Genomic DNA, 24202 nt, shown 5'->3' on the forward strand with positions numbered 1-24202 from the left:
AAAGGGTTGGTCTGAAGCAGCCTAATTACCCGTAGGTGTGGTTTGGGCGTAACGTCCAACAAACCAATGAGAGTGCCAGCTCCCATCCCCTTTAAGAGCCATGAGCGCATTTGAATCGGACGAGTTGATATTTTGACAGCGCATCTGCAGTCTCCGATGAGACAGATGCACATGAATTTCAAACTGCAAATGGCTCAGTTTATTGCCAAATAATATGGCCTAATTCACACATGGAATAAGGGGTTTTCTTCCACAACTTCAGAAATACTGAGTCCTCAAACTTCAAATTTCGGACAAGAAAACGTATATGATATAACATATGATATGCGGTAACTGTGGTTCTATTTAATGATATACGCAATACAGTATAAACATTGTTTCTTATCAGTATTGTATGCTATCCTAATATGCATGTGTCCCCGCGGTAATAGAAATTGCCATTGATTGTATTATGCGTTACGTGTTTAGTTTGCGTGTGTTTAAACAGAGCACACACGCTCGCCCGCATTCATTCATTATTTTTAACACTCACTCGCGGTAAAACAATATTTTTCACACGATCAAGTACTCATCAATCCTAAAAGTTATGGGCATGTAGGCCTACAGGATGTCTGTGTCAAGAAAATATGTGTTTGCTGTACGGTGTTTGCAGATGCATTGATTTAAAAGTAGGCAAGGCAAGACAACTTTATTTATATAGCACTTTTCATACACAAGGCAGACTCAAAGTGCTTCACATATAAACAGTGTCATGCAATTAAATAAAATAATAGGTAAGTAAAAGAAAAACATATGCAAAAATAGAAAGTTAAAAAGGCATTTTAGTATTAAAATAGAAAATAAACGCAAAGTTATTTAGCAGAAAGCTATAGCAAACATAAAAGTCTTCAGTCTTGTTTTAAAGGTGCTCAGAGTTGGCACAAGTCTTAAATCCTCTGGGAGTTTATTCCAGCTATTTGTTGCGTAGTAACTAAATCCTGCTTTCCCATGTTTTGTGTTTACTCTGGGGATAATTAACAGATTGGTCTCGGAGCTTCTTAGTGGTCAAAAGGCTGATGTAGTGGAAGCATATCAGTTAAATATTTTGGGCCTAAACCATGTAGGGATTTATAGGTAAGCAACATGATTTTAAAATCAATTCTCTGACTTACAGGAAGCCAATGTAACGATTTCAGAATTGGTGTAATATGATCAAATCTTTTGGTCTTTGTTAGAACTCTAGCAGCAGCATTCTGAACAAGCTGAAGCTTCCTCAGAGTTTGTTTTGGGAGACCTGTAAGGAGACCATTGCAGTAATCAAGCTTACTAGTGATAAAGGCATGTACAAGTTTTTGTAAGTCTTCGGTGGACATGAGCCCTCTAAGTCTTGCTACATTTTTAAGGTGATAATATGCCGATTTTGTAACTGATTTGATGTGACTGTCAAAATGTAAATCTGAATCCATGATAACCCCTAGATTTCTGGCTTTGATTGAGGTTTTCAGGGACAGACAAATACAATTATCTCTGTTTTGTCCTCATTTAGTTGAAGGAAATTTCGGCACATCCATTCCTTCACTTGCTCAATGCACTGGCACAGCAGATCTATGGGCCGATAGTCATTTGGTGATAGCGATACATAGATTTGCGTGTCATCAGCATAGCAGTGATGGTCAATATTGTTATTTTGCATGATTTGCCCTAGTGGGAGCATGTAGATGTTGAATAAAGAGGGTCCTAAGATCGAACCTTGTGGGACTCCACATGTCACGTTGGTTGATTCTGATACAAAGTCGCCAATGGAAACAAAGTAGTTCCTATTTTGTAGGTAGGACCTGAACCAATTTAAGACAGTGCCTGAAAGCCCCACCCAGTTTTCTAACCTTTCCAGAAGTAATGTATGGTCTACAGTGTTGAATGCAGCACTGAGGTCAAGTAGCATTAGTATTGAGGTTTTGCCAGAGTCTGTGTTAAGACGGATGTCGTTTACAACTTTAATAAGGGCGGTCTCAGTGCTGTGTAGGGGTCGAAATCCTGATTGGAAGGTGTCATAGCAACCAGTTGATGCCAGGAAGTGATTTAGTTGCTGGAGGACAACTTTCTCAATGATTTTACTTATGAAGGGTAGATTCGATATTGGTCTGTAGTTGTTAATAATAGAGGCATCTAGGCTCCGCTTTTTTAAAAGGGGTTTAATAACGGCAGTTTTCAAAGCTTTTGGGGAATTGCCTGACTGGAGAGAGTTGTTAACTATCTGCAATATGTCTACTGCTAGGCAGTCGAAAACATTCTTAAAGAGGTTGGTAGGTATAGTATCAAGGCAACAGGTGGATGGCATCAAGTATGCCATCCTTGCCACGTAATTTTTGCCTGAACAGGGTGGTAGTCCAACATTTTTGTTTGAAGTGGAGATATTGATGGCGCGTCTGATACCTTCAATTTTATCAATATAAAAAGCTGCAAACTCATTGCATTTCTGCGTGGAATGGAGATCAGGTGGAATTTCTGTTGGGGAGTTGGTCAGTCTGTCAACAGTTGCAAATAGGGTTTTTGCATTATTAGTGTTGGTTTTAATGATATTGGAGAAAAATGTTTCTCTAGCATTTTTTAAGTCTAAATTGTAGGCACGGAGACTCTCTTTATAGATATCATGGTGAATATGAAGTTTTGTTTTACGCCATATGCGTTCAACCTTCCTGCATTCCTTTTTCCGTGCTGTTCCAGAAGCGGCTTTTATCCAGGGTGCCTTTTGCTTTCCAGAAATCGTTTTAACCTTATAAGGTGCAATGACATCTATGACTTTCAAAATGTTCAAATTAAAGTTTTCTACAAGATCGTCAGGAGAACATGGGTTTAGAGGTGGTAGCAAGGAGATGGCCTTTTTAAAAAGTACATTAGAATCTTCATTGATATACCGTTTTTTGACAGTGTTTGATTTTGTCTGTATATCGGGAATAAAAGATATGTTAAAGAAAACACAAAAGTGGTCAGACAAGGAAGGATCAGTCACAGAGAGATCAGAAACATTGAGGCCCTTTGTGATAACCAGGTCTAGAGTGTGCCTGTGCCCCTTACAATGAGTAGCCTCTTTCACATGTTGAGACAGTTCAAATGTGTCCAAAATGGCAAAAAGTTTTTTTTGCACACTTGTCATTCAAATCATCAGTATGAAAATTGAAGTCACCAGTTATAACTAGACAGTCAAATTATGTGGAGATGCTAGACAATAATTCTGTGTAGTCATCGAAAAAATTCTCAGAATATGTGGGTGGCCTGTAAATAATTAATAGGAGAAATCTGGGGGAGCATTTCAATACGGCACTAAGGTATTCGAACGATGGAAAATCACCAAATAACATCTGTTTCCCCTGAAATGCATTTTTAAATATAGCAGCAACCCCTCCACCTCTTTTTCCAGATCTACATGCATCAAAAAAGTTATAGTTGGGAGGAGCTGTCTCTATCAGAACGGTTGCACTGTTAATTTGTTCCAGCCATGTTTCAGTTAAAAACATAAAATCCAGTTTAGAAGTGGTAATAAAATCATTAACTAAAAATGATTTGTTATTAAGAGACCTCACATTAAGTAGAGCCATCCTGATGGTGTTGTTGATAGGCTTTAAGGTTGTTTTTGGTTTGGAGGCAATAGATATGAGATTTGTGAGGTTAGCAGTGTGTCTAAGTTTCCCTTTGTTTACTCTGGTTACAGCATGAATGCGAAAGTTGCCCTGCTTTGACGTAGGCAACCTTGGGTTCAGCAGATTATGTGAAACTTCCTTTATACTGTGTCTACGGCTGAACCCTTTTTTGTCTCAGTAATACTCATGACTACTATCAGTATAGTGGGGGGGCTGGGGCGCCATCCTCTTGGGTGTTATCAGCCTGACATGGCGATGCTATCAATGACCCAGATATAAGTTTGCTGCCAACATATTCCAGTCTCTTGTATTCGGCTGGAAAATCGCAAAGGGAGGAGACATTGGGGCTGGAGAGATAGCTATGGGAGAGATGAGGCTGGAGGTCACCACAAAGGAAGGAGTCATTGGGGCTGGAGAGATAGCTATGGGAGAGATGAGGCTGGAGGTCACCACAAAGGGAGGGGACATTGGGGCTGGAGAGATAGCTATGGGAGAGATGAGGCTGGGGCTCATCGTAGTAATGCAGAGGAGGGTGGTCGTTCCTCGCCAAGCCGGCCACCCCCCTCAGCACAGTGTTGAGGGCATCGGGCGCATGGGTGGCAGGCGCTTTCGTGGACTCTTGAAGTGGCAGGAACCGGTTCTTCAGTGGCAGGGTTAATTTCAGTGCCTTGCTAATCCGGCTGATACATGTCTTCTTCTCAACCTGTGCTCTGATTGTGGCCTGTGCGTCAGACCATGGCAAGGTCTGTGGGCTGTCTGCTATCTGCTATCTGTGTACAACTTATTACCGCTGCATCAGCTGTTCTTTCCCAAATAATTTACCAAGAATGTGCGGCTAGGTAGATGAGAGAAGCAAAGTGTATGCGCGAGGTGCACAAGCAATCCGTATGCATCGCATGCGCATGTATGCATGCGCCCTTAAAATAGCATCTGAACAACGCGCCACTGACTTTAAACCAGGTATTTCCTGGTCTGTGGCGCAATTGTATTCAGAAACTGCAAAATTTCGTTTGCGCCAGAACTCGCCTCCTCCTTTCGCCGAACCGCCCCTTGGGGCGCAAGATCATTCCCTAATTTACCGGCGAGTGGCGGTGATGGGAAAAGAACGCTCTGCGCCAGTTGTAAACTAGCAACGACACATGCGCCAGTGACTAAGTCACTTGCGCCGGATGCAAGATAGGGCCCTTTATGTTTATTAACAATTCATCCTACTCCCCTCCCATCCCCCTTTAAGTAATTATAAAACATTTCTCCCTTTTCTGCGTAAATGTAACTTTCTTATGCATTGGGTTTTGGTATTGAGTTCAGATGGTTGTCCTCTTCTTACTGGTGGAAAACACCAACTTATTGGCTTACCAAGCCCAGCCTGACTGCATTCTGTTCAGAGTAGACCACACTATATCGTTCTCAAATGGACGGATAGTCAACAGGCAATGTCCAGAACGGAACTTTTTTCCCGTTCAAGGGTTTTATTTTTTTGTTCTCCATCAACTCGGCCTAGGGGGGACCGGTTTATAAATGGCCCTTCAGAGTTTCTATTTAAATGAAATTACTCTTTCAAATTCAGGTACTGATGCGTGGTATCTGTGTAGAAAACTCAAACTATCATGAAGTTTCGAGTTGGGTCGTATAATGCGCGTGGCCTCCGTCTTGGCCACAGTCCAGGGGATAGGTCACGTCGTTTTATTGTTGATGAACTTCCTTGGGCTCTGTGATGTTTTGTGTGTTCAAGAGACTTTCTTAGCCAAACAGGATTTGGAAGGTCTAAATGCATTACATAATGAATATTATGGGGTAGGGGAATCTACTACTGATCTAACTACTAAAATAGTCCGAGGTAGGATACCCGGGGGTGTAGCTATCCTCTGGAATAAGAAATATGACCCACTTATTTCAGTTGTAAGATTGGGAGTGGATTGGGCTATTGATATAGAGTTTAATTGTCATGATACAAAGTTTATCCTCATAAACATATACACTCCTTATGAGTGTTATGACAATGAAGCAGAATATCTTAATCGATTAGCATTTCTTGGCTCTTTTATTCAAGATAATGCCTCAACCTGTATTTTCGTTGTAGGAGACATGAATGCTGACATCTCTGATATTAAATCTCTCTTTGCTAGACATCTAATTAATTTTTGCTCTGATGCTGGTTTAGTACTCTCAAGCAAGGTTCTCCTGCCTGCTGATAGTTACACTCACATCAGTGAAGCATGGCATTCTACCTCATGGTTAGATCACTGTGTTGGTACAACTGATGCTCACGATTCAGTGGATGCCATGGAGATTCATTATGAGTTTGCAAATGCTGATCATATACCATTTTCTTTGTCTGTGAATGTTGAGAAGCTACCCGCTTTGTCTACTGTGGCTAGTAGCATCAACACAGGGAGACTGGATTGGTCTAAGCTAACTGAAGAAGATGTCCAGAATTATTTAATTAAGACTGATAGGTTGCTGGGAAACATTTCATTGCCTAAAGATGCCATACAATGTTGTGATATTAACTGTAAAAATTCACAACATATTAATGACTCATGTGTTTTATATGATTTAATTGTGAAATCACTTCATGCTGCCTGTAGGCCTTTTTATAAATTCCAGTGTGGGCTTCAGAATATCAAGCCCGGATGGAATGAGCATGTGGCAGGGCTTCATGCCGAAGCTAGGAGGGCATTTCAAGCCTGGATAGTATCTGGTAGAGACAGACAGGGACCTTTATTTGAACAGAAGAAACGTGCAAATGCACATTTTAAATATGCACTTCGATACATCAAAAGGAATGAGAACTCGCTGAGGTCTGAGTCTCTGGCATGTAAGTTACAATATAAAAACTATAATGATTTCTGGAAAGAGATTAGAGCCATGAACAGTAGTAAATTGCCCTACAGATATTGAGGGAGCCAGTGGATCAGATGCTATCTGTCAGACGTGGCGACAACACTATAGTGAGTTGTTTAACTGTCATGGGAGGAATAATTATGAGGTTGGATATGTTCATAATAATGAAAATGTGGTTATCAATTCAGAAGAGATACAATCTGCAGTATTGGGTTTAGATGACAACAAAGCTTGTGGTGCTGATAAAATAACTGCTGAGCATCTAAAATATGCTAGCAGGAAACTTATTACTCTGCTTGCTATATGTATGACAGGATTCTTAGGCCATGGGTATCTGCCAGATGCCATTTTACCAGTACTATTAGTGCCAGTTCTTAAGGACAAAGCTGGCAAAATTAACAGCATAGACAATTATAGGCCCATAGCTTTAGCCAGCATTGTTTCCAAAGTCTTGGAGAAAATCCTCCTCAGCAGGTTGGAAAAGTATATTCTTACCACAGATAACCAATTCGGTTTTAAACGTAAACATGGTACTGATATGTGTATATTTGCCTTAAAGGAAATTTTAGACCGTTATAATAGCTTGAATTCCACTATCTTTACGTGTTTTATGGATGCTTCCAAGGCATTTGATCGTGTGAATCATCAGAAACTGTTTCTTAAGCTGCATCATAGAGGAGTGCCTAAAGTCATTATTAGAATCTTAGTCTACTGGTACGCTCATCAGTCTATGCAGGTGAAATGGGGGGATTCTGTGTCAGAACCTTTCTATGTTGGTAACGGTGTACGCCAAGGTGGAATCCTATCTCCTTTTCTTTTTAATGTGTATATGGATGGATTGTCACAGCAGTTGAATGCATGCAATACAGGATGTGTGATTGGCAATAGTCTCATTAATCACCTTATGTATGCAGATGATTTAGTCATATTTTGCCCATATAGTGCTGGCTTACAACAACTTTTGAAGGTTTGTTCCCAATACAGTGTGGAGTTTGACATTCGATATAATGCAAATAAAAGCAATATTATGATTGTCAGAAGCAAAGAAGACAGGAAATTGGTATTTCCTGATTTATTTTTATCTGGTACTGCTCTTAAAGTGTGTGATGATGTGAAGTATTTAGGCCACCATTTTGTTAATGATTTGTCAGATGATAAAGACATCAACAGACAATGCCGTAAGATGTATGGTCAAGCCAATATGCTTGCACGTAATTTTAACATGTGTTCAACTGCTGTAAAGGTCGCGCTATTTAGAGCATTCTGTACCCCACTATATACTGCCCATTTGTGGCGTGTTTACAGAAAAAGCAATATGAAAAAACTAACTGTGGCTTATAATGACGGAATGCGGATGCTTCTCAGAATACCGAGATGGTCTAGTGCTAGTCAAATGTTTGTAAATGTTGGTGTGCCTACCTGTCATGCTTTAATTAGGAATTTGATGTATCGTTTTATGTGTAGGTTGACGGCATCTGAAAACAGTATTATTCAGGCATTGGTCAAGCCTGGGCTCAGCTCTGTCAGGTTCTCATCCACACTCTGGAGACATTGGAGGGCATGTTTGTATACTGCAAGTGTTGTATGCTGATCTCTTATTTTATGTGTTGTGTTTTATTGTTGTTTTTGTATTGAGTCTATTTTTATACATTGTACTATGGATCTTCATGTGTCCTGAATAAAATCATATATATATATATATATATATATATATATATATATATATCCGCATCCTCCGTCTGTGAGGAGCATGAGCCTTCAGTCTCCAACGCAGCTCAGTCTAATGACCTAGAGAGAGAGAGAGCGTCATGCATCCGGCAATTGTCTTCTGGCAGAAGTGGGCTCTGTTTACCCTTCACCCACTCACCCATCAGTGCTGTCCTCTTACCCCTCTCAGTGGCTCACTTGTTCCATCGCTTTTTTGGTTCTCTGCAGGGAAATCATTATATTACCTGCCAGCCTCGTGAGATAGGAGGTCACGGGGTCCAATAATACAGTAATTAGCCCGATAAGTGGCTAATTAGAGGGGCTGGGAAATAGAGTGGATATCCACTCTGTCTGCAGGCACTCGTTTCTGCCCACCAGAAAAGCCTGAGGAAGAAAATTGTATTAAATGTGTTAAATGGATATTAGTTGCCTGTAAACAATTGCATTATCTTTGAGCTGTTATTCAGAGATGTAATTGGGATGGTTTTCACGGGGCTGGGGAACCGTGTACAGTGTTTACTGTACACGTACAGTAAACACACAAGCACATACCCCAAGTTCTAATCAGTTATTTTACTATATTTAATGACTAATATAACATTTTAATAGAATAATTAATAAAACATTAAAAAGTAAAAATAATTTTCTGATCTAGACAGTGTTGAAGTACAGTTTAACTAATGATGAAATTCAATATTCACTTATCTCAAATATATTTAGTTGTAACCAATGTCAAGTCTTCCGTATTATTGTGTGAGGCACCTGCACTCCTACCACAATAACAATTAGAATTCAACAAATCAAACTTAAATCTTCATGGCACTATCATTTCACCATTACTAATAGCATCTAGTTGAGAGACCTCCATACTATGGTGGTACTTCTGTTGAATCCCAATACTGTGTGACCCCCCCCCCCCCCGTCAAGTAGCCCATCAAGTAGTACCTCTCCCCTCTGTGCCTGTCATTTCCTAGCCTGCCGTGCTCCTCCCGGTTCTCCTTCCTCTGCCTGCACCGACAGGTCCATCCCTCTCTGTGATGTTACTGGAGGAGCACTCAGCCTTTGTATTCAGAGCCCTGGACCACACTGGGGGTGGAGATGACGGCGCAGGGCACACACACTGACACAACGCGCGCGTGTGTGCGTGTATGGAAGATCTAGATGGCCGTGCAGACAGCAAAGGTGTGCCACATGATCTGAGCCAATCCATGGTGCAGGAGTGTTCTAGGTCTTGGTGTTTTTCAGGTCTCTGATGTCATACCCTTGGTGTCCTTGTATCCAAAGGAGCACGTCTTCTTTATGACGCAGCACATGTCGCCGCAAAGATACATTTAGACACAATTAGAGTGGGAAATGCTTTTTCTGCTGATGCAGCAAAAATGTAATCTCCAGGAACAGCAATGTCAGATGATTTTGTTTGAAATATTTATTCTGCGTGGCATAACATGAGCGTCCTAGCTGTTAATCTCTCCCTCATTAACCCATTATGCTGAACAAATAAGTACGTGGATAAATATTCATGCCAATGCACACTCCCACCAAACACCGAAACATTAACGCACGCTCGCATTCACAACAATAGATACAGCACAATGCAATCAGTTGATCCCAAGCCAGTGATCCCAAGTGTGTTCCAGTCTGACTGCACTTTTAGTTCTGAGGCTGGAATGCTGCCTCTTCTCTACGCGCACAGAATATCTGAGGAGGCTCAGCCTCACTGGCTGTGTGCTCCTCAGTGTTTTCCAAGCACTCACACAATTGTTGTGTGTGTGTTTGTTAGCTTTCGGTTGCGTTGTTGTAGTGCATGCACTTTCTGCTCAAAGAAAGCCATTTTTACATTTGTCTCCATTAATGTCATCAAGCCAAAAAGGATCCCCGTTAGCCTATAGGTTGTTTTTACTCACAGTAGCTTCTTTTGTCTTGCTTGGTTTGATGTTGGTTCTACCGAACTGTTTTGAAGAGCCAGGAAAAGGAAAAAGGCCTGACCCCCTTTTGTTTTTCGCTGGTGGATTTAACTGCTGCAGTTGGTCTCAGCCTGATTTGTTCTCACGCTCACATTTATGTTTTCCATTTATGAGAAACTCTTGCATCGGATAAACTTCTTTGTGCTTCCTTTTCTCTTGGGAAATTAAGAAAGCTTCAAAGTTAGCATATAGGGTGCTATTTATCAAATATATGAAGCAATGTGGAGAGCTTTTTATTAAAACCTTTTCCCCATTAATGAACAACAATAAAGGCTGATATTCTGTCCGCCCTCTCCTCCCTTTGAATTCACTGAATTGATTGATGTTGTTCATGAATACAATTATCCATGATCAGCTTTTGCTAGGCGTAATACATTAACATTAGCTTTAAGGGTTGAGAATGATAAAATCGTTATATCTAATAAACGCATCCATTTCTATTATTCATCTCTGATCATTGGTACTGGAGCCTATTGCAGTTGGAAAGAAACAGCAACTATGGAGTGCCAGTGTGCTGAACTCAACATTTGCAACAAAGGGCAGCTCAGCCAATCGCACTTCACTTCGTATTGTGAAGTGAGAGTTAACCAGTGTAGGAGGAGGAAAACCCTGGGGTGACCAGAATAGCATACACACTCATGCAGAAAGGATCCCGGACAGGTTCCTGAGCAGAATCCAAGAGAGATCAGTTTATTACAACTGAACCCTTCAAGGCAAACACCCATTTTCACATGCTCAGAAACCTAACCTCTTACCTTTTATGTTGCACTATTGCTTATTGGTGGCACACACAACACATAGGGATTTGATTTCTGCCAGGTAAACCCTCAAGTGACTATCCAGTCACTAAGTTATCATTCCCACTCTGGTCAGTCCTGCTCAGAGTGTAATATAGTCATAGTGTCACGCTCTGGATGAGGCATCCATCGAATTGATTTGTGCTGCTCCTACGGTGGAAAGTAAGTCTTGTTGTTATTTCTTCCAATTTCAGGGATTGGAGTTGTTTAAGAGAGGTAAATCATGTTTAAACAGCTTAAACTACAATGACTGAAACCGCGTCACGAAAAACCTTGATTGACTGACACATTACACATTTTAATCCTGGAGATTTGCAGCGGATTTGAGCATGAAGCTCTCATTCACGGAGGGGCCTCAAATCGGTCCAAGTAAAGATTAAGGCAGACAGTGTCGACAGACACCCACTTTAATAGGTTTCTGACCAAAAAGTTTGAACATAAGATTACTGAGAAATGCATATTCTCAGATGGCTTTAAAAGTTGTCCAAATTTTCAGCATTAAAGTCCTTCCACAGATATCACTCGTATTAATAAGCAGAGCGTAACTTTGACAGGGTTATATTAATTAGAATATGTATGCACCATCAGTAATTTCTCTTGATACAAACTTTCTTCTCTAAATCTATAACTCTCTTGCTGCCGAAAACAGCTATAGTTAGATCAATGGCTGCAATATTATTCTGTCAAACAACCCCCTGTGTGCCTTTTTCCGGAATTAAAATTGCCCATATTGATCAGTGCTCATATGTGTCTATTTACCCAACCACCTCATTAGTGGCGCCACTTTTAATTGGGCCTGGAAGCAAAAGCAGTGTCCGGGTCACCGCAGTGTTTGTTCTCTTGTCTCACTGTGGGATCAGGGAGGCTTCTCTCCTCCTTGCCCCGTGATGAAAATCACAGCGGGTTAGTATGTTCCTCTACAACGCTGTAAATTAGCCGGGCGGCAGCTAATTATCTTAAATGAAAAGGGCACACGTGGTGCCCTCCTCAGAAGCCTTTTCTTAGTGTTATTATTAACGCTGCTTTTGAGATGGTATTTATAGAGGCTGAAATAGAGCAGAGATCTGTGTTTTGTTCTTGTTCTTCCTTTTTCTCCCTGAGGGGCTATGGTCCGAGGGAGCTCTAGACTAATCGGGGAAATTACAAGGGACACCAACAGGCTTGATACCATCCATAGTCAATAGAGCCACTTCCCTTCAGTACAAGTCCCGTCAAAACACTTTCTTGGAGCTATTTTTAACTCCACATCTAAATGTCATTGATCATCCTGCGAATACTGGGTAGGCGTGGGAAATGGAAGATGAAGGCTCTGTCAGACACACCTGACAAGCTGAAGTATTGGAGCAAGGTATTTTGAGCGATGGAACTGCTGTTGAAGTAAGTACCTGGGAAATGTCAAGGCTGTATCAGAGACCCTGGCAGAGGGGAAGACGAGCGCTGATGGTTGGGTAAAAGGGGAAAAAAGAGAAAACTCATCTCGTTTTGAGAAATCATAGCACTTGGCAGAGTATCTTTGTCAGTACTCATCAAAATAGAAATGGGGAGAATTGAGTCAACACGCTACGCCAAAAAACACCTACAATATTTTCCCTCCTTTCATCTTAGTCTGCAATCCACTCAGCAGATACAGCCTGTGGCTAGCATGAAAGAGGTTGCTCCTCCGCTTGCAACCCTGCTTTTTGTTGCTTAATTGGACTCCTCAGAATAAGCAGAGTTAATGGTTGGCCAGTTGGGGTTCCAGAGGAAGACTTTGCCCCAGGCCCCCTTACAGGGCGGCGGAGGCAGCAAACATGCTTTTGGAATTTATTAATTATAGTTGCTTGTTTATCCTGGATGCTTTCAAGCCCCCAAATAACTTGCTGCTGTTTGTATGGAATAGTATATTCTGTGCAATATATGACTGTTATGATCCTCAACGGTTTATATAATCTACTGTATATTCGTTCACTACATTATATATGTTGGTAGGTAATTGAGTTGAATAATTATAAAATTGTTTAAAGTTTATAATCAGACAAATATAGACTACATCATTATGCCCCTGTATATTGCTACGTGTGTTACCAATGAAATAGGATGAACAATAGGAATATATGTGAATGCTCACAGTATTCTTGATCCTTACCGCTCTACAGTCAAAGGGAGCAAACAAAGGGGATGTTTAGTACTAGTTGTGTATTCCCTGTCTAATCCTAAGCCTACTGCAGTGCCTTGGCTGGCCAATCACAAGAATGAAATTGATGCACTTGCTTTCGTCTTTTTGTCCGCCCTTTGAGTCATAAGGCTTGCAGGCGTTAATGAGTTGAGACATAAGTGGGCGGAAAGCGATCTCCGAGGGCCCACCAACCAACCCAGCCCTCAACCCACCCACCTACCGCCTCCCTGAGCCAGGGGGCCATGGGCTAACCAATGCGCCTCAGTTATTTAGACTGCTGGCCCCTAGGTGAGACGGCGGGGCCGTGCCTGTGCTGTGCTGCGCTGCGCTGCGCTGCGCTGCGCTGGGACAAACAGTCAAACAGAGGATGAGTCACGCGCATGCACCAGCGTGAGCTTTGCCCAGCCAATTAGCCAGTTAACGGGCCCGGCAGACCCGCCAAAAGGTTTAATTCACTCACGCCAAGGGCTCGCTTTCCAAGGAGTTATCAAAGCATAATAACATTAATCCCCCCTGGCCTACAGTCATCGCTTCCACGGCCGTGATGACGCTTGCGTGTGTTGTTTACTGCAGTTGAGCGTTTATTCCATTCGCAATTCCCTCGGTTTGAAAATGTGTGGTTTCTTTGGCTAAAAACACACTTGGCTTGTTCATAACACTGTTGCAGCGAGACGGGAGATTGATACAACCGCTTCTGATTACCCTTAAGTGCCTCTGTTGTGATCCATTAATCTAGACTTGGACGATGATGTAGCTCTCGCCGGGTTTACCAAGGATTGGTTTTCACTTCGTTCAGTCGTTCTCTTCCCCTGCAGCGTGTCCTGAGGTGAGGTAGAGGATGACTAACAGACTTCTGTGGCCTATATCGGAGTGCCTTGCGCCTAGCGCTGCTGACGGCCAATGTCATTGAGGGAGGACAGATCCTTAGGAGGAAGAGACGGTGGGCACAGGCGCTCTTGGCGTTCTTTGTTGTTGTGTACTGGATACCTTACGTCCACCCTCCTAACCAGTCCACCTATGACCCCCTTCCGCTATGACCCCCGCCCTCTTACATTGCATATACCCATGCAAACCGCTGTGAGCTTGGCTTCTGTGGCAGAGAAAAGCCATTAAGATGGAGGAGTGTCGTCGGACCAACTCCCCGGGGTCATGGTCTGCATTCATGAGGGGCTCCTTGTGGACATTTTAATTTTCGCGTCTCCCTGTTGGGAAATGAACGACCGCGGCCGACCCTGCTGTGCCATGATAAACCTCTGTGTGTCTCTCCCGTGAGCGGTAGATCCCTACTCATGTCATGCGACGTCAAGTGTTTTGGTTTATCACAGATACCATTTGATGTGAAAAGTTAATGTTTTGAAAAGCCATGGCCCACAAGCAAGAAGGTTGATGATAAATAGATGATAGTGAAAGGCAAAAATATTAAAATACACTTTTGTATATATATATAATACATGTATATGTGTAGCAGACAGAAAGAGAGACACAGTTGACTGAATTTGCAGGCATTGTTCATCGTAAAAATGTGTTTATACTAACAATGAAACACAATGTTTCCACTGACTAACTCCATATTGTTTAATTGGCATGGATCAAGGATTAGGATTAAAGCATGTTAAACCCCGTCTCACGATCATCCTGTTGGTGAGAGGGGTGCCTTATTTATAACACCATTCTAGAGCCTCATAAACCATGGCTTTAGGACTGCTCAACTCCTCAACTTGCATCAGCTGGCCAGCATCCCATAAACTTAAATAACGCTAATAACTCGTAACATACTAGCAGGTGGAAAACAGAAATAATCTGAATATGAAATAGTAAAGTACCTGAAATCAGTTCTCCTCAAAAGCTTTTTTTCTCTGTCTGCCTTCCATATGAACCTCATTATCTCAATGATTCCAAAATGTGGTTTTATTTAAAAATGCAGGTTTATTATTTGTTTTCATACCAATAAACAGGTCCCTGGGTGATTCAGTTTGGACCTAGAAAGAGATCGGATTTGTTTCCGCCCCCTTTCTCTCCTTTTACTTTATTTTCCTATCATCTGTCTGGATTCGGGGCCCTTTATGGATTTTCTTGCTAAGTACGAGGCGTCCTCAATAGTAACGTTAGGCGGAAGAATGTATGTAAATCTTGGTCTTGATCTTCCATTCATCTTCCTTTTGCGCCATAGATTCTGTCCGGACACGCACAAGTAGATTTAATACAATTTTGTCCATTAATACAAGAGTGTAGGAAAATACATGAATATTCAGGTATGAATGTGTATTGATTGGCCCAGCTTTATCTGCAATATAAGTCAAACGGCTCATACTTTTTCTGCTGTATTCAGGTCTATCCTGCAAAAGAGATGCTTAAGCTCATCGTGACCTCCTTGAAAGAATAAAATGAGTTAAATAAAGGAGAGTGATGAAAGCACCCTGTCCTCCACCCACTGCACTTCCCCGAGCCCCATCTGGCCACTCTCTCTCTCTGTGTGTGTGTGTGTGTGTGTGTGTGTGTGTGTGTGTGTGTGTGTGTGTGTGTGCGTGTGCGTGTGCGTGTGCGCGACTACCTGCCCATTTGCGCGTTTGTGTCTGTGTGTATATATATGTGTGTTAGTCTGTGAAGGTGGACTTGGATGATGCAGTGTGCGTGATCCATGTCAGTGACTGACATGAATGAGGTGTGTGAGACAGGACCTAGCCAATGCGGGTAAATGGAGTGGGTGTTGGCAGGCATTTTGCTCACGGTAATCCATTCAACTACACAAGTACCCTTTTAATTATCTCTATAACCCCCTCTGTAGGGGCAATATGTTGAGTTGTGTAATACACGGTTTTCTCTGTCTGGCGGTCGTTACCATATGATGTACGAGTCCACGGCCCCTGTGGCCAGCTGTTGGTCCACAATAGCTGTAAGTTCTTGTTATTGCTTGTTATCCTCCCACCTCCCAAACACACCCTTCCTCTCGTGTGCCTTGCGCTACCAGGCAATCGTTAATCTTTCCCTAACCGGCTACAGCTAAGTAGGAGCCCTGTCGAAATGCATGCACGGAAACTAATGCACCCCAGGTGGCTTCACCCATCGTCGTTGGTCGGTGTGTGTGCGTGTGGGTGTGGGTGGGTGGGTGTGTTGGGGTAAGTGTGACAAAGCTAAAACTCTAGCTGGAAGCTGGATTGGACATGGATCCTGATGCCAACACAGCATCTCTTCTGTCCTGCAAGCAACACATTTTCTTTGTTTACACAGAAAGTGTATTGACTTTTCTACATCCAAAGTTGTATTGCTGTTTACGTGTCCATGTTGGACCAATAATTTAACCAATAGTAAGACGTTGCCGACACCACTTAAAGTTGCAATTCATAAAATGTCAACCACCTCAAAGCTTAAAATCCCCTGACTGTATCTGTAGCCAATGCTGATCAATTAAAAAATAAAATAAAAATCCCATCCTATAAAATGATATTCTACAAAAAATCAAGTCAGTCCAGCTTGTTACTAACATACGTTTTTTGGCATTTCAGTGAGGATTTCAGTATTGTGTCGTCGCCTGATTGTGATCACTCATGACCCCCTGAGGGGTATAACATGTCAAAAAGGCCCTTCTCTCTTTTTCTGCAAAATTGGTAGTTTTTCTGCAAATAACCCGTTGGCAATTTGTCAAATGTACACACACAATTAGTTAAAAGGGCATTGACTTTCTAAATAAGAGAGAAGCAAGTTACTTGTCTCTCCGGTGGCGGATTTCTAATCTGATGGTAATCTAGTCCGCCCATCTCCCCCGTGGCAGTGCTCATCAAACACACAAGTGTGGGGGGTTAACAGGAGCAAACTAACAGGCTGGTTATTAACAAGGGCTTACTGCGGCTCTTGGTGTGTGTGCAAGACTCCTCATAGCGTAATTCAGCTTGTGATGGAATGCTAATTTGATGACACAATCGCACTGGGGGCACCAGAGGAATGGATTGGACTGGCTCAGAGCAAAGCCCAGGCAACAGTGACGTCTGGCTGGCCAAGGGCAACAGCGAAGGGGATAGGGAGCTTACACAAGCAGTGTGAGAGACCATATAACTGCAGAACTGTGGAAGTCTGGTTCGGTGGCATCTGAATGCCTTGCATGGGGAGCCCTTTACAAAACAAGCTGCTGTGAAGCAGGGCCCAGCCCGGACACCTGGATCCATCGCGCACCACCATCTGGACCTGCAGGGATGAGCCGCCTCCTAAATGCTTCACCAAGCCAACAAGTCCATTTGGCTGTGTTAATTTCATGCTCAGTTCAACTCACTCTGTCTCCTTCTCGTTCTCTTTCTTTGTCTCTCGCTAGCTCTTTCTCTCTCTCGCTCTTGCTCCCTCTCGCGCTCTCCCTCTCGCTCTTGCTCCCTCTCGCGCTCGCTCTCTCTCTCTTGCTCCCTCTCGCGCTCGCTCTTTCTCTCTCTCCCTCTCGCGCTTGCTCTCTCTCTCTCTCGCGCTCTCTCTCTCTCTCTCTCTCTCTCTCGCTCTTTCTCTCTCTCCCTCTCGCGCTTGCTCTCTCTCTCTCGCGCTCTCTCTCTCTCTCTCTCTCGCGCTCTCTCCCTCTCTCTCGCGCTCTCTCTCTCTCTCTCTCGCGCTCTCTCCCTCTCGCTCTCGCTCTCTCTCTCTCTCTCTCTCTCTCTCTCTCTCTCTCTCTCTCTCTCTCTCTCTCTCTCTCACGCTCTCTCTCTCTCTCACGCTCTCTCTCCCTCTCGCGCTCTCTCGCGCTCTCTCTCGCTCTCACTCTCGCGCTCTCTCTCACGCGCGCGAGCACTCTCTCTCTCTCTCGCTCTCGCTCTCGCTCTCTCGCTCTACTTAAAAAGTACATTTAGTCAGTGAATGCCTTCAAAGAGCCCGTGCATTGGGTGTGTTGTTCACTATGTATACAGGCTGTATACATGGTGCTGTAATGGGCCTGACTCCGAGGCCACACATAAGAATGTGCAGAATGTTAACCCGTTTCTCCCCCATGCGAGTCTCAGTTCACCTCGGAGGTGCCCAGTAGTCTAGCGACTCCTGCAGGGATTTAGCCGACTGAGGTCTGATCTCTGCAGACAACCTAATAGCATTCCTTCTTTAACGGGGAACAAAGAGTAATTTGGGCTGACACACACTGAGCACCCAAGGTGATTCTGGGATTTAGACAGCAGCTTCTTATCTTTATCCCGTCACTGACTCCAGCTGCCCCTTTATCTACCATAGCGCCTCTTCGTGGTATTGTCTTCATTTCCAGATAACCATTCCATCTTTCCCTGCCGCCCACCTCCACCTGCCCACCGGGCACACACTCCCACAGACGCCTCCGCTTAAAAGTCCACATGCACACACAGCTGCCCACTCACAACACAAACACACCCCGCAATGTCCCCGCGTTTCAGGGGTGTTGAAACGACAAGAGAAGGGGTGATGACTTTTGGATTTGGTGATAATGGGGTATTCGGATACACAGAGAAACGTTGTATCGATGGTGTTGCTTCTTCCTAATGGCTCTGGCGGCGGCGGACCCATTATCATTATTTCTTGTTTTTAGAATGGTAGCAAAGTCGTCGGAGTCTAAAGGGGAAAGAATTTTTATTTCGCCCAGCATTGAAATGTATCACTTCTTTCTCCTTTGTCCCTTCCCCCATCCCCGACCCAACCTCAAGGGCTGTCGGCAAGGGCCCCCACGTTGTCTTGTCCTGTTATAGGACGGGCGGGGGGGCTTTAAGTTAGCTGCACAGGGGTCACCAGGTCAACAACAAAAGGATTGTGTGGCGGTTGCTCCGCTGTACGACAGATTGCTTCTCCAACCCCGGGGGCCAGGGGCTTCAACCAAGCCAAATGTTTACCATTCTTTCCCGTGAGGGCCCCACCTCCCATCGCTCACCAGAACAGAGCCCGGACATGTCAGACAGCTCGCCGCGACCCCCTCTTATTTGAAATCCATCCCTTTCTTTCTTTTTCTTTTTTCACCAAGCGATGGAGAGGCGTATACGTCAACAGATATTTCAATTTCCTAACCACATGAGATGTTGCGGCGCTCCACAGAGAGCTGCCTTCAGCGCGAACCCTGAACATGAGCCGGTGCGGTGTGCTGATGTGGCGGCTGGGAGCGGGCTTCAGTGTTAGGGCCTTTAGACAGCACAGCCGCCGGAGCCATGACGAGCAGGGAATACGATTGTCCCCGGGGCGTCTGGATGTTTTTGCTCACCCACTCCTTCTGTAATATAACACCCGCTGCTCTCCCCAATCTGTGTTTGGCGCCGTTAGCACATAGTTTCCATACAAATGCTGGCTGGACAGGCTGAGTGTGAACTTAGACACCAGACCCTGTGTGTGAGTTCCTCCCAGCCGAAGATCCGTCTCCACGACGGGGTCGTTTTGGCACAAACATCATTCAACCGTGGTTGAACTTTTTTTCGAAACATTGGATGCAGCAAATTTTCAAATAATGTCTTAAAGTGATTAAGGTAACAGAATTCAAATATTTATTGCAAATAATGTTATTAAAGGGTATCAAGTTGTGTAATAAGCATCGACAAAGTATGTTCCTTTAAATTTATTAATTAAATAATTTCAGTATTTTGGTCTCCTTCTATACCCCCTTACTTGGAGAAACCAGACCAATGCAGATTTTTTAAGAAAGTCCTCAACAATAGTTGCATCACACTCTTCGATAAAGTGTTGTTTACTTTTATTGTTCCATCGTTTATCACCTTTTTATTTCTTACCTAAGGAAAGGAGTCTTTATTATGACAAAGTAGAGGAATAACTTGACAATTTCTGGGTTTACAAGCCCTTAAGAAAGCACTTTTTTCTTTTAATTCTGTATTCTAATGATTACTCCATTACTTTCGGGCAAAACACACACAAAATCTGTATGTGACACATTTGTTGAGCATTAGGCTAGGCTTAATTTGGACATCTATGTTTTCAACACTTTTGAGTGATGACTGTTTAAAGCTTTGAAGTGATTTCAGCGGTTGAGAGCTGAAAAGAGGTCTAAAGCATTCTTAAGATGCAGGTGGAGAGGTTACTTAAATGCAGGATAAACAAAATGGCTTTCAAACAACTCAGATATAGCCCGGATGTGCTGGGAAGGAATTTAGATTCTGATTGACAGCATGCTAGGACTGTATTGGAGGAATACAGGGGGGCAAATCTGTCTCATCCCCAACTGACTAATTTCCATCGTTAAACCAAAAATGCGCTGAAATACATAATTTATATGCTACATATTCGATAGATTCACCTAGCTTCAAAGCAGTGGGTTGTCAAAGTGTGTCCCCAAATACATTAATCTGCAGCATTATGAATTTGACAGTTAAAGCTAGGGTAGGCAGTTTATGTCATAAGTATATTTTTGCAATTTGTGTTGATATTCTCAAGAAATCAAGAAATCGAGTGCTCTGACATAAATACAAAAAAAAGGGAGAAAAGTTTATTTCTACCAGGCCTGTTATAAGACAGTCCAGCCATACAAGCTGATGAGACCAGATGTTATTTTAAGATTTTATTTTTCATACAGTTCTATTCTTCACTGATCTTGGTTTCTGCCTCACCTTCTAGCTCCTCAGTGTGCATAGTAAAGTTCTCCTCTCTCTCTCTCTCTCTCTCCTTGTGTGTATGTGTATGTGCGTGTGCGTGTGCGTGTGTGTGTGTGTGTGTGTGCACCCCGCAGTGTCCTGGGCAGTGCTCATCCCTCGCCTGGACCTGGTGATCTCCCTGGTGGGCGCGGTGAGCAGCAGCGCCCTGGCCCTCATCTTCCCGCCGCTCATCGAGCTGGTCACCTACTCGGACCGCCGGCAGGTGTCCCGCCCCATGCTGGCCAAGAACCTGCTCATCGCCTCGGTGGGCTTCATTGGCTTCCTGACCGGCACCTACGTCACCGTGGCCGAGATCGTGTCCCCCAGCGGGGACCCGGGGCCGGCCGGGGAGGAGCAGCAGGCGCTGGCCGCCCTGGCCGCCGTCACTCAGGCCTTCAACCTGACAGACGGCATCCGGTGACCGGGGGGGAAGGGGGGGGAGATTGCCGCTCTACCTCTGGGGGCCCCCGGAGCGATGAGGTCCATGGGGGTGGTGAACCCTCGACCCGACCATTCCTTTTTCCACGCCCTTATCCTCACCTCAAACCGCCTGACTCCACTCCACTCCGCCGGGGCTTCTCTGTGGCGTCCTTCAGCCGCAGCAGCCCCATTGAAGCGAGTCATTCCCAAAGCCAGGTACCCCCCGCCTCCCCCCCCCCCCATTGACCCTTAGCCACACAGCAAGACTAAGGACAATCAGGCATTCCCTCTGGGTCCTGGTTTGAGATTGACCGTGGGGCTTTGTTCGGGAAGCCCAGTCCCATCAGATGATTGCAGTAGGAGACTCTGGCGTCGGGTGTCACTTGGGACCAAGGATACCGCTGATGGGGAACAAGTCCTTCGGTTGGGACAAAGGGACCCGCAAAAATGACAACTATACACGTCGGTCTCTAATGGAGCAATGTGCAAAGAAAATGGTGAAGAGATTATTTGTTATTAGAAGATGAAGAATGGTACATGTTAACGCAGATTAATTAACACACACTCACAACTAGACACAAACACAGGGGTGATACTAATAAACAGCATTATGGAGCATAATATTGGTCAGCATTTGAATGCATTGCTTGTAGTAATCAGATGTGGGAGAATGTGTGACATTTCCAAAAGCCTTTTTTAAGCCAATCCAATATCCCACGTTTTATTTGGAAAGGAGGCAAAATATTCACATACCAAGTAATTTAGTTAACATATAAAGGTTGTATGCCACGTTGTATAATCTAGACTATTTTCTCACATCAACCTTTTCCCCCTTGACAACCTACACCCACCCTAGCTTGCTGCAAAAAAAATGCAAAACAAAACATAGCAACAGTGTAATAGCTGCTCTCAAAAGGCAGAGGCACTTTTCTTCTGACAGATGCTCCTGTGTGTATGTGAGTTTGTTTCTTTCACGCATAAAGTTTTTCATCAGAGAAACAGGTGCTGGAGCAGGTGCGCTGTGCAAGGGCGAACGGAGGGAGAAAGGAGACTGAAAGCATCCAATAACTGGTAAACCGATGATTCAAGTCACTAATGTCAGCCTTTTCCAAGTCCTGCTGCGTGAATTCATTCCAATGAATCACTAGGTTAGGTTTACTGTAGGTTGAATAAATAAAATCTTCAAGGGCCTCAAAAAGCGCTGGCTGCTGAGGAGACGTAGTGGAGCCGTGTCTGGGGATATATAGCGCTCTGGAGTCCAGAGGAAGTGCTTGAGAAAAAGCCGCTGAGCATTTGCTTTCTAAAATGAAACTGATTTATTTAACCTCACTCAAGTCCTCCACAAATCCGTGTTCATGAATTATGTTACGATCTTTCGTGCCATCCATTTCCCCCGAGAAACACGCATGGAGATTTGTTGTCAGCCGACGGTACGAGTGTTCGATGCCAGAGCTGTGAGAGACAGTGGTAACATTGATCGTGTTTGTGAAATAATAGTGACAGAGCGATAGCGTTTCCTCCTTCCATGCATCACGCTGCTGTTCACCAGGGTGCTCCGTGCGATAGAGTTCTCCACGCCGTGGCCCTGAAGTGCAGTCAATTCGTCCCAAAGGCTATTCATGGATAATACGGGACATGCATTAATTTCCATTTTCTAAGGTTCAATGTGGCCAATAAAAAAAATAGGCACAGCGGTGAATTTATGATGCAATTTTCCGGTACCCGTCCAGCGAAAAAATCAAACTCCCGTCACATAACCCTCATCAGTAGTTTCACCGACCTTTGTTTGACACCCGCAATCAGACCCCCCGTCCCCAAAACGGTATTGTCATCATTTGTGATGCGTCCGTGTCATTGTGAGCCATGGCTCGCTCCGCTGTATGGAGCTGGGCACAGCGTGATGCATGCAAACGAGCTATGATGTTCATTTGAAGGTATTCCAAGATCCAGTGTTAATGACAGCCTTCTAATAGTTTTAACCTGGATTGATTTGTAATTTGCACATTGTGTTTTTTTCCCTTTGACACAATTGATTTCATGTTTTTCACATATTTGATGTGTGTGTGTTGTGCCTTACTGTTTACACATAACTGAAGAGATTATAGGTAAAGTTAAGAGTCAAATTCATGAATTGATATGTACAGCGCTGTACCATATGATAGTTCACTGCTTCACTGTGGTGGAAACCAAGGAAATTTCTTACAGACGCAAGTTTGACAAACCGAGATTATTCCTCGGCTTTTGCAGAAGGAACATTCATCTTCATGACAGTCGTTGGGGAAACATCTCTATAGATACAGATATCTAATGATATCTGTATCATTCCCTGGCAAAGAAGTACCATGACAACTGTTATTTTCTCTGATTTGGGTTTTGTGAAATATTATTTATCCAAGCTATTACTCATTATGTTGTCATTAGGATTCAAGTAAATTGATTAAAAAATATATATATATCACTGAAATACACTGAATTTTATTTTTTTATTTTTCTTCAAAAATAGGATAAGGTCATTATTTTCTAAACATTAAAACTTGGATTGTGTATTGAGCCCAAGATCTGATCGTCTTCATAAACTAGAATGAAAATGCTGTACTTCTAGTTTGTCATTCACCATTACGGATTATTAATCCCTACGAACAAAGGTATTTAAATTGGCAAACAACAAAACCTACCTATAAAATTGTCCATGAGCCTAAACAAGCCACATCATCTTGTTGGCTTCACTAACATTTAGTATGAAAATGGAATATAATTGCTATCATGTCAGAATGGGTATGTTTAATTAATAGGCTGCTTGTTTCCACAAGAAACCATTGTGTGAAGAAACTATATTTTGGAATCAGAGCGATAAGGTCATGCTTTGTGTATCGCATTCATGTTTTATTAATCCTTTCAACAATGTGCCTCAGTTTTATAGGTCAGAGAGGTAAGACATGGTTGCTTTCTTTTAAAGTTAACTTTAAGGTCAACAAAATACAACATTTAATGATATTTTAAATAAATATTTTGAAAAAAAAGAAATACAAATTCTTTGGAAAAGAAACATTCTCCTGCAAGGATAGATTAAGTTGTAACATCAGCACAGATCAGTATGGATTATTATAAAATTGGGAATTGACAGCAGAACATAATAAACTTCCTT

At 43.2% G+C, this 24202-nt stretch overlaps 1 protein-coding gene across 1 annotated transcript in view; it reads left to right on the forward strand.

The window, feature by feature from the left end:
• slc36a4 (solute carrier family 36 member 4) overlaps positions 1 to 23521 on the forward strand; it is a 135487-nt gene extending 111966 nt beyond the window's left edge. Inside the window, exon 12 of the mRNA XM_060075052.1 lies at positions 20733 to 23521. Coding sequence (XP_059931035.1) covers positions 20733 to 21058 — 326 coding nt within the window. The 3' untranslated portion in view covers positions 21059 to 23521. The remainder of the gene's footprint in view (positions 1 to 20732) is intronic.
• The last annotated feature ends 681 nt before the right edge of the window (positions 23522 to 24202 follow it).

Source organism: Gadus macrocephalus, chromosome 16 (assembly GCF_031168955.1).
Source record: "Gadus macrocephalus chromosome 16, ASM3116895v1".
Lineage (NCBI taxonomy): Eukaryota > Metazoa > Chordata > Actinopteri > Gadiformes > Gadidae > Gadus > Gadus macrocephalus.